This window comes from Hippopotamus amphibius, chromosome 1 (assembly GCF_030028045.1).
Source record: "Hippopotamus amphibius kiboko isolate mHipAmp2 chromosome 1, mHipAmp2.hap2, whole genome shotgun sequence".
Lineage (NCBI taxonomy): Eukaryota > Metazoa > Chordata > Mammalia > Artiodactyla > Hippopotamidae > Hippopotamus > Hippopotamus amphibius.
In genome coordinates this window covers 52,797,091-52,809,262 of record NC_080186.1, presented here as the reverse complement: position 1 = coordinate 52,809,262, position 12,172 = coordinate 52,797,091, and the positions used below count along the sequence as shown (strand labels likewise).

General features: G+C 38.6%; 1 protein-coding gene across 6 annotated transcripts in view; it reads right to left on the bottom strand.

Moving 5' to 3' along the window:
- The window catches only part of PATJ (PATJ crumbs cell polarity complex component), a 335,749-nt gene that overhangs the window by 131,442 nt on the left and 192,135 nt on the right, over positions 1-12,172 (bottom strand). For all 6 annotated transcript variants that reach the window (XM_057712781.1, XM_057712798.1, XM_057712772.1 and 3 more), the window contains exon 28: positions 11,410-11,606. In XM_057712781.1, the coding sequence (XP_057568764.1) occupies positions 11,410-11,606 (197 nt within the window). The remainder of the gene's footprint in view (positions 1-11,409; positions 11,607-12,172) is intronic.

The following is a 12,172-nucleotide window of genomic DNA, read 5'->3' as shown; positions in this document are numbered from 1 at the left end:
AATGACCAGGGAGACTGCACTTGGAAGAAAGGAAAAATGTATACACACCTGGGTTCCCAGGACAGTTTTGTGTGTGAGGCTGACCACTCAGCCAGCATCACATTCTTCTGCTGACTTTCAGAGCTGTGAATCAGGCTGCAGACTATTTTAAGAGTCAGAAAATGGGGTGACTTTAGTTTTGCATATGGGAAGGTTATATTCAGGACCTGCTCTCAGTTTTTGTCAGGTCTGATCAACTCATTTTTAGCTGCTTTATTGAGATATAATAGACGTACAATAAATCACATACTTAAAAATGTAAAATCTGATATGTTTTGACACCATTATCACAATAAAAAAATTTGGTCAATTTATTTTTATACTTTTAGCCATTATAAACCTATCTCTGTTAATAAAACATAGGAAAAAAATTTTATTGCAATTTTGAAATCCTCTACTCTTCTTTCTTCTCCTCAAATTAGTGTTTCCATAATGGGATATTTTATTCCGTGAGGTCTCTTAGAGAATAATTATTGCATTAAGAAGTACACTTTATAAAATTTTATCCATGTATGGTAATAACCTAAAAGAGCCAATCTAAGATGATAGAAACTTTTGACTGTAAAGTAGAACCTTATCTATGGATGCCTAAAAGCTAGTGATTTATTTACTACTGTAGTGTGCTTCTAAATCACATCTAAGTCTTCCAAAAGATTTCAAAAATAATCCACTGGCAACAGGCAGAGAGTGAAGGATCAATCTTTGGGACTGGTGTGGTGGTAAGGACCCTTAGACAGGAGTTTTGTCATAAAGCAGCTACATATACCTGGGTCAGTCAACTAACTTTTACGGTTTCGGTTCTTCCCTCTTATAAGTATTGCTAGACAAAAAGATCTGAGTTTACCTACAGTTCTATGTCTTTCTCCCTGACAAATATAGGAAGTATTCATACTTTTATTTTTAATGGTTCTTAAATAGACTGATTATACACATGCAAAAATAAGAAGATTTAATTTAGACGATGCTGCAGGTAAATGTTACAAAGGGAACGAACTTCCTCTGTCTTGAAGGGCGTTGGAGCCAGACATGCTAGCCCCATCCACTGTGCACTTCTCGTGCCACCCACACTCTTCCTTCTGGCTGCTTCTGTCACCTGACAAATCACTCCAATTCCCCACATGGCACTATCAGCTCTTGCTTCCCACACTTGCACTATAGGGAAGATTATAAATAAATCCTATATTCATATGACAACACCATGCCCAGGCCTGCGTATTTTCTAGGACTAATTGCTTAGGGAAAGCCAATACTCTAGTGAAAGTCTCATTCCAGTCTACATGGTAATTATATGCTAATGCCTTTTGAAATTAATTCAGAACCCCCACACTAGCATCACAGTAAAGGGGAAAGAAGCTGAGATTTAATCACATTGTCTTCTGGGGGCTCAATGTAAGATTTCTTTTATACATGAGCCATCAATCGACAGAACTCGCTGACTGCTCTAGCCCTGTAACGATGCAGTCCCACAGCCACAAAACTGCTGGCAGGTGTCGCGCCAAAAATCAGTCACGGACGGGGCTCAAGTAGAGATGTAGAGCTTCTCACTTCAAAGAAGCCACAATGTGTGTTTGGCCATTCTTGTTTCTACTTCCTATAAATTAGCCTCATCTGAGGGTCTAAAAGAAGTCAGATCAACCATAAATAAAAGAGGCTGTGAGCAAAGCAATAACATAACAATAACAACAAAGCAATTATGAGAAATAATACGAGCAAACAGTGGAGTTGTAAAAATAATCAAGACAGATAATTTTACCTCAACTGACAAAAATAAATGGAGTGTGAATGGGTAAGCAAATACACAAGGTTTGCTCTAGCCCAGAAATCTAGTAAGCATAATCTAAAAGCCCATTGTAAATGCCTCCTTTGTGATGCAGTGTCCTTCTGCAATCTCATACACTGCTTATCCAAAGAACAGCTGTTGTAACACTGCTTCCAGCTTTCCTGGTACTCATCATTAAATCAATGTCTTATTCTCAGTTCAAAAGCACATTGGATTTGATACTAGCTATATACAAATTCTTCACATATCATAGAGAAATGATTGAAATTTTTTCTCAGCTATAAAAAGAAACCAGGGAAATGTTTCCCACATGAATTTTTTCCTGTCATCCCTGACCTAGAGCCAGAAGCACATGAGAAGTTGGCTTATAACTGTGTAAGAATCCACAATGTGCAATTTTTCTACTCTCTCAGCTTCTCAAGATGCTGCATGGAGCTACTGAAGAATAAGAAGATGGTTTCCCTCTGGGACATACTTTCAGAGACAAATGTATTAATATAAACAAGCTAAAAAGAACTGAAATGCATAAATCCATGTAAAAATATTATTTTATAAATATCAGCTGAAATGTATTATGGTATTGCCAGGTGCCAGATACTGGGGCAAAACTTGACATATCTTCTCTCGTTAATTCTCATAACACTCTCAGGTTGAGGCTACACAATCACTAGACTGTAAGCTCTGTGAGAACAGGACCATGGATTTTGTGCACCAATGTAAAATCAGCACCTAGTTCACATACTTCCTCCCACACAACAGATGCACAGTAAAGTGCTTGCTGAATGAGTGAAAAATTTCTGTTTGATAAAAGAGGTAACTGAGGGTTAGAGAAGATAAATAACCAGCCAAAGATCTGTGATGTTAGAATCTATATTCCAACATATTTTATTTCATTTTTAAATAAGAGACTCGGTGGGAATACAGGGGAATTAATTTATTGCCATGTTTAATCTCGTTCTTTTCGTCTCTGAATGAAGATAAAGTTACTGAAGAGCAACAAAAGGGCCAAAACCAGAAAGTCAAAGGAATGAATAGGAGGGGTCTGAAAGCACAAGATATTAATATTCTTTTTTACCCAGGAGAACTCTTCTGCCTCTAAACTAGAAAATAGATACCTGAATTTTCTGTCTTTAAGGGAGGAAATGTGATTCAATTAACAGTCGACCATGTGCCATGCACTATGTTAAGCCCCTTCTGAAGTACAACTAATAACTGAAAGAACTGGGATAAGTTAAAGTAGGTCTTCCTGGTCCAGTGCTCACTGCCCTGCACACAGTGCTGACTTTGTTCTGCATGGCCTGTAAAATACTCTCATTACCCTGCAGCCACAGCTCATCCATTACCGCTATCTAATAAAATGTCAGACAGAGAAATAAAATTCCAGTTCTCCTGTTGGTCTGGATCACTTCAGCCATTCCATCTTGAGTCTTAGTAAGGTAGAGGGAATAGAACTAGAATCTTCATGTTCCAAATTATAGCTTTTGGAACACTTCCATGTACCACACGAGACAGGAAAAATGTGTTTAGGTACGTATAACACAAGAGAATGATTTAATATACATGATTCCCGAAAGCCTAGAGCATCATAAATGAGGATTCTCATGGATTTAAACAGATGGGGATTGGCTGAAGTACCATGGGGAACAAAGTAGACTTTAGTGGCCAGAGCGTGCATCTTGGAGCCTGGCAAGCCTGGGTCCTTAGTAACTTAGTTCTGTAAGTTACTTATGCAGTTTTCTCATCCACAAAATGGGGATGACAACACTGCATATCATATACGGCTCCTACGAATACTGAACACAAATGTGTGAATGCACAGGTAAAAGGCTAGGGATAACTCAGTAAAGTAGCTTTTACCTTCCTCACTATTACTGCCACCATCCCTGTAGCGCCGTTTATGAAGAAACCTCTAAACATAAGCCAGAGGAAATGAACTTGAAGCAATGAATTATACTGGTTAATACATGCTGTCACCTTTGATTTTTACGTAATGATTATGCTAGTCAGTGCTACTACCTGATGTGGGTCCCTCTCATGATGCTATCTTACAAAAGAACAAGAAAAGAAGTGACTTCTTCGTGAAAACAGGTTTTAGACAGAGAGAAACTACTGGGACTTGGAAAACAGGGGGTGATACTAATGGTCTCACTGTTGTGTCTGTAGTTATTATTAGGTAAGTCACATTATGGATGACTGTGAATTCTATTCTGAGTAGAGTCTGAAGAGGAAATTGTAAAATGAAAAATTAGTAAGGCTTCATTTTTTTTTTTTTCTGGCCTCATGGCGAGGCTTGTGGGATCTTGGTTCCCCGACCAGGAATCAAACCTGCGCTCCCTGCATTGGCAGCTCAGAGTCTTAATCACTGGACTGCCAGGGAAGTCCTAGGCCTCATTTTAAATAAGCAGTCAGACACTCAGTGCCTCTGTGATTCAGCTGCCCTAAATGTCCAAGTGTTGGAGCATTTTATCCAAGAAGCCTTAAGAGCACACTGGTTAACAAAGAGCTAGGAAGTCAAACTGCCCAATATTAAATCCCAACACCTTGTCTACTTTGTGACTTTAGCAGTAAAGCTATGTCTGGTACCAAGCACATACTGCTGTTGTTACTATTGTTGTTAAAATGTTCTTTTCATTTTTGTTATGTAGCAATCTTTTCATGTCCCTTTTCTTCCTTGAGACTGTGAATTATTTGAATGAAAGGACTGGATGTATTCATCTTTTTTTCTGTGTCCAGCCCTAAGAGACACTCACAAAACTGTTAGCTGAATGAATGAATGACTGAAAAGGCAAATAAATATCAAACTAAGATAAATTCAGAGCAGAAACCCTGACTTTAAGCTTAGGGAAATGAGAATAACCTTTTCAGATTACTGATGAAAACATCCAGTCATCTCCCGAGCTTCTCTTATCTCTCTCCTATTCCTAAATAAGGGACCTATGTGGCCTTAACCACATCACCAACTTCATAGATATTAACCAATCCTTGACAACCAGTTCATAAAGTTCTGCTGGCTCTGATACCTTCCCAAAAAACTAAATGACAACAACAACAAAAAGAAATGTCATACTAATGGTTAATTCAGAAGCTGAAGTGAATTTTGTTAAACACTAAAATTATTAGATTAATACACAAATTAGTTTTGAACCTTTTGGAATTCACATTTAAAAAGAAGCCCTATTCTTTTAATATGTTTCCATGAGATTTTACTAAAGGGCCCCTAAATTATTTTGTGAGGTTACTTTTTTTGTTTTTGTTTTGTTTTTTGGCCATATTGCATGGCATGCAGTTCCCTGACCAGGTACCAAACCCATGCCTCCTGCAGTGGAAGCATGGAGTCTTAACCACTGGACCACAGGGGAAATTCCTGTGAGATCCCCGTTTTTATCAAGCAGTAAACACCAATTGTAAGCAACAATATGATTTTTGTTGTTGCTTGGGAAAATGATATTAAATAGTTGAAGAAAATGTAATTTATAACATGCTTCCCCTTCTCTTTATTTTCCTATACAGTATCCTCTATATCCCTTCATCTCACTAGAACAGAAATTAAGAATATATGCCCCCCAAGAAGAATCAAGATGGCAGAGTAGGAGGACGTGCGCTCACTCCCTCTTGCAAGAGCACCGGAATTACAACTAACTGCTGAACAATCATCGACAGAAAGACACCGGAACTCACCAAGAAAAACACCCCACATCCAGAGACAAAGGAGAAGCTGCAATGAGATGGTAGGAGGGGCGCAATCACGTTAAAATCAAATCCCATAAATGCTGGGTGGGCGACTCACAAGCTGGAGAATAGTTACACCACAGAAATCCTGAGGGTTCTGAGCCCCATGTCAGGCTTCCCAACCTGGGGGTCCAGCAACGGGAGGAGGAATCCCCAGAGGATCAGACTTTGAAAGCCAGTGGGATTTGATTGCAGGACCTCCACAGGACTGGGGGAAATGGAGACTCCACTCTTGGAGGGCACACAAAAACGTGTGCTCACCAGGACCTGGGGGAAGGAGCTGTGACCCCATAGGAGACTGAACCAGACCTACCTGCTGGTGTTGGAGGGTTGCTTGCAGAGGTAGGGGGTGGCTGTGGCTCACCAAGGAGACAGGGGCACTGGCAGCAGGGGTTCTGAGAAGAGCTCATTGGCATGAGCCCTCCCAGAGTCCACCATTAGCCCCACCAAAGAGCCTGTAAGCTCCAGTGCTGGGTCGCCTCAGGCCAAACGACCACTAGGGTGGGAACACAGCCCCACCCATTGGCAGACAAGCAGATTAAAGTGTCACTGAGCTCCACTCACCAAACTGGATTAAAGTTTTACTGAGCTCTGCCCACCCAGCCCAACCCACCATCAGTCCCTCCCATCAGGAAGCAGCCATGAGCCTCCTAGATAGCTTCCTCCACAAGAGGGCAGACAGCAGAATCAAGCAATATCAGCAGTACTTCATCTTGTGGAACTGAAAATCACAGCCACAGAAAGACAGAGAAAATGAAAAGACAAAAAACTTTGTACCAGATGAAGGGACAAGATAAAACACCAGAAAAACAACTAAATGAAGAGGACATAGGCACTCTTCTGGAAAAAAAATTCAGAATAATGGTGGTGAAGATGATCCAGGACTTTGAAAAAAGACTGGATGCAAAGATCGAAAACTTTACCAAAGACCTAGAAGAATTAAAGAGCAAACAAACAGAGATATGCAACACAATAACTGAAATGAAAAATACGCTAGAAGGAACCAATAGCAGATTAACTGAGGCAGAAGGGCAAATAAGTGACCTGGAAGACAGAATGGTGATAATCACTGATGTGGAAAAGAATAAAGAAAAAAGAATGAAAAGAACTGAAGACAGCCTAAGATACCTCTGGGACAATGTTAAACACACCAACATTCACATTATAGGGGTCCCAGAAGGAGACGAGAGAGAGAAAGGACCTGAGAAAATATTGGAAGAGATTCTAGTTGAAAACTTCCCTCACATGGGAAAGGAAATAGCTACCCCAGTCCAGGAAGCGCAGAGAGTCCCAGGCAGGATAAACCCAAGGAGAAACACGCCAAGACATATAGTAGTCAAACTGACAAAAATTAAAGACAGAGAAAACATTAAAAGCAACAAGGGAAAAATGACAAATCACATACAAGGGAACTCCCATAAGGATAACAGCTGATTTCTCAGCAGAAACTCTACAAGCCAGAAGGGAGTGGCACGAAATATTTCAAGTGATGAAAGGGAAGAACCTACAACCAAGAATACTCTACCCATCAAGGATCTCATTCAGATTCGATGGAGAAATCAAAAGCTTTACAGACAAGCAACAGCTAAGAGAATTCAGCACCACCAAACCAGCCCTACAACAAATGCTAAAGGAACTTCTCTAAGCAGGAAACATGAGAGAAGAAAAGGACCTACAGAAACAAAAACAAAACAATTAAGAAAATGGTAATAGGAACATACATATCGATAATGACCTTGAATGTAAATGGACTAAATGCACCAACCAGAAGACACAGATTGGCTGAATGGATACAAAAACAAGACCCATATATATGCTGTCTCCAAGAGACTCACTTCAGACCTAGGGACACATACAGACTGAAAGTGAGGGGATGGAAAAAGATATTCCATGCGAATGGAAATCAAAAGAAAGCTGGAGTAGCAATACTCATATCAGATAAAATAGACTTTAAAATAAAAAATGTCACAAGAGACAGAAAGGACATTACATAAAGATCAAGGGATCCATCCAAGAAGAAGAGATAACAATTATAAATATGTATGCACCCAATATAGGAGCACCTCAATACATAAGGCAAATGCTAACAACTGTGAAAGAGGACATCGACAGTAACACAATCATAGTGGGGGACTTTAACACCCCACTGACACCAATGGACAGATCATCCACACAGAAAATTAATAAGGAAACACAAGCTCTAAATGACACAATAAATCAGCTTGATTTAATAGATATCTATAGGACATTACATCCAAAAACAGAAGGTTACACATTCTTCTCAGGTGCACATGGAACATTCTCCAGGGTAGATCACATTTTGGGTCATAAATCAAGCCTTGGTAAATTCAAGAAAATTGAAATCGTATCAAGCATCTTTTCTGACCACAACACTATGAGATTAGAAATCAATCACAGGAAAAAATCTGTAAAAAACACAAACACATGGAGGCTAAACAATATGCTACTAAATAACCAATAGATCACTGAAGAAATCAAAGAGGAAATCAAAAATTACCTAGAGACAAATGACAATGAAAACACAATGATTCAAAACCTATGGGATGCAGCAAAGGCAGTTCTAAGAGGGAAGTTTAAAGCAATACAATCCTACCTCAAGAAACAAGAAAGATCCCAAATAAACAACCTAACCTTACACCTAAAGAAACCAGAGAAAGAAGAGCAAAAAACCCAAAGTTAGTAGACAGAGAGAAATCATAAAGATCAGAGCAGAAATAAATGAAATAGAGACAAAGAAAACAATAGCAAAAATCAATAAAACTAAAAGCTGGTTCTCTGAGAAGATAAATAAAATTGATAAACCTCTAGCAAGACTCATCAAGAAAAAGAGGGAGAGGACTCAAATCAATAAAATTAGAAATGAAACAGGAGAAGTTACAACAGACACCGCAGAAATAAAAAGCACCATAAGAGATTACTGCAAGCAACTATATGCCAATAAAATGGACAACCTGGATGAAATGGACAGATTCTTAGAAAGGTATAATCTTCCAAGACTGAATCAGGAAGACATAGAAAATATGAACAGACCAATCATGAGTAATGAAATTGAAACTGTGATTAAAAATCTCCCAACAAAGAAAAGTCCAGGACCAGATGGATTCACAGGTGAATTTTATCAAGCATTTAGAGAGGAGCTAACACCCATCCTTCTCAAACTCTTTCAAAAAATTGCAGAGGAAGGAACACTCCCAAACTCATTTTATGAAGCCACCATCACCCTGATACTAAAACCAGACAAAGATACTACAAAAAAAGAAAACTACAGACCAATATCACTGATGAATTTAGATGCAAAAATCCTCAACAAAATACTAGCCAACAGAATCCAACAACACATTCAAAGGATCATACACCATGATCAAGTGGGGTTTATCCCTGGAATGCAAGGATTCTTCAATATAGGCAAATCAATCAATGTGATACACCATATTAAAAAATTGAAGGCTAAACACCACATGATCATCTCAATAGATGCAGAAAAAGCTTTCAACAAAATTCAACACCCATTTATGATAAAAGCTCTCCAGAAGGTGGGCATAGAGGGAACCTACGTCAACATAATAAAGGCAATATATGACAAACTCACAGCAAACATTATTCTCAATGGTGAAAAAATGGAAGCATTCCCTCTAAGATCAGGAACAAGGATGTCCACTCTTGCCACTACTATTCAACATAGCTTTGGAAGTCCTTGCCACAACAATCAGAGAAGAAAAAGGAATAAAAGGAATCCAAATTGGGAAAGAAGTAAAACTGTCACTGTTTGTAGATGACATGATATTATACATAGAAAATCCTAAAGATGTCACCAGAAAACTCCTTGAGCTAAGCAATGAATTTGGTAAAGTTGCAGGATACTAAATTAACACACAGAAATCTCTTGCATTTCTATACACTAACAATGAAAGATCAGAAAGAGAAATTAAGGAAACAATCCCATTCACCATTGCAACAGAAAGAATAAAATACCTAGGAGAAAACCTAACCAAGGAGGTAAAAGACCTGTACTCAGAAAACTATGACACTAATGAAAGAAATCAAAGACGACACAAACAGATGGAGGGACATACCATGTTCTTGGATTGGAAGAATCAACATTGTGAAAATGACTATACTACCGAAAGCAATTTACAGATTCAATGCAATCCCGATCAAATTACCAATGGCATTTTTCACAGAACTAGAAAAAGAAATTTTACGATTTGTATGGAAATGCAAAAGACCCCAAAGAGCCAAAGGAATCTTGAGGAGGAAAGACAGAGTTGGTGGAATCAGGCTTCCTGACTTCAGGCTATACTACAAGGCTACAGTGATCAAGACAGTATGGTACTGGCACAAAAACAGAAATATAGATCAATATAACAGGACAGAAAGCCCAGAGATAAAGTATGGTCAACTAATCTATGACAAAGGAGGCAAGGATGGAGAAAAGGCAGCCTCTTCAATAAGTGGTGCTGGGAAAACTGGACAGCTACATGTAAAAGAATGAAATTAGAACACTCCCTAACACCATACACAAAAATAAACTCAAAATGGATTAAAGACCTAAAGGTAAGACCAGACTATAAAACTGCTAGAGGAAAACATAGGAAGAACACTCTTTGACATAAATCACAGCAAGATCTTTTCTGACCCACCCCCTAGAATAATGGAAATAAAAACAAAAATAAATAAGTGGGACCTAATGAAACGTCAAAGCTTCTGCATAGCAAAGCAAACTATAAGCAAGACGAAAAGACAACCCTCAGAATGGGAGAAAATATTTGCAAATGAATCAACAGACAAAGGATTAATCTCCAAAATATATAAACAGTTCATCCAGCTCAATACCAAGAAAACAAACAACCCAATCCAAAAATGGGCAGAAGACCTAAATAGGCATTTCTCCAAAGAAGACATACAGATGGCCAAGAGGCACATGAAAGGCTGCTCAACATCACTCATTATTAGAGAAATGCAAAACAAAATGACAATGAGGTATCACCTCACGCTGGTTAGAATGGGCATCATCAGAAAATCTACAAACAGTAAATGCTGGAGAGGGTGTGGAGAAAAGGGAACCCTCTTGCACTGCTGGTGGGAATATAAATTGATACAGTCACTATGGAGAACAGTATGGAGGCTCCTTGCAAAACTAAAAATAGAACTACCATATGACCCAGCAATCCCACTACTGGGCATATATCCAGAGAACACCATCATTCAAAAAGACACATGCACTCCAATGTTCATTGCAGCACTATTTACAATAGCCAGGACAGGGAAGCAACCCTAAATGTCCATCAACAGATGAATGGATAAAGAAGATGTGGTACATACATACAATGGAATATTACTCAGCTGTAAAAAGCAATGAAACTGGGACATTTTTAGAGACATGGATGGACCTAGAGACTGTCATACAGAGTGAAGTGAGTCAGAAAGAAAAAAGCAAATATTGTATATTAACACATATATGTGGACTATAGGAAAATGATACAAATCAACTGGTTTGCAAGGCAGAAATAGAGACACAGATGTAGAGAACAAACATATGGACACCAAGTAGGGAAAGCGGCGAGGGTTGGGGGTGGGGGGGAATGAATTGGGAGATTGGGATACCAAATTGTACACTCTAAACATATGCAGTTTATTGTAAAAAATAAAAAATTAAAAAATTAAAATTAAAAAAAAAAGAATATATGCCCCTAGATGGATGTATATATTACATATATAGTAAATATATGTACAGATTTTGCCCTTATGTGATCATTATAATGAAAGTAACTGGACAGATTTTATTAGAAGAATAAAATAAGCCTAGTAGGAAAAAAAAAGAGAGACTATATGCCCCTCACCTCCAACAGTTCATCTCCAATACGCATTCGCCCATCCGTGGCAGCAGGTCCTTCAGGGTTAATTCCCACCACAAATATGCTCATGCGTGACCTGTCTTTGTTACCAGCAAGGCTGAGTCCAAGTCCATTCTTATCCTTTTCAAGTTCAATAATGTGCAATTCTCCAGGCAGGTCTGCATATCTTTGCCTGATTTTTTCTATTAAAAAAAGAAACAGGTGAAAAAATTTTAAATAGAGCACTTGAATCTATATTATCAAGATATTGGCATTTCTCCATGCTTGCTGATGCCTCTACAATGACTTGTCCCTTCTTGAGAGTGAAGTACTTGAGGTCATTCATAGCCTTATATATAGGTTACAGTTAAAAATTATTTCATCTCCATCTAAGAAGGTTGACTCACCTGATTGTTCAGGTTCACACTGGCCTAGACTTTCTACACATTATTTTCTTACCTAAGAGAGTCAACACAGTGTGGTGGAAATCCTGGCTTCCCTGCACTACCCTGCCACCCGCCCCCACTACTTCCAAACAAAGCAAAAGGAAAACAAAGAATATATACTGATCACCAGCTATGTTAACAAGCAAAGTGTTTGGTCTTGGAGATATGCTGAAAAAACAGACACGGTTCTATTCTCGTGGACTTGCGGTCCAGTAGGAAAGAAAATCAACAATTAATTCTAAATAATTACATTTCTTTAAAGTATACAGAGAGTATAAAACAATATTGGGTGTTATGTGAGTAAAAACAAGGGGAATTAAGGA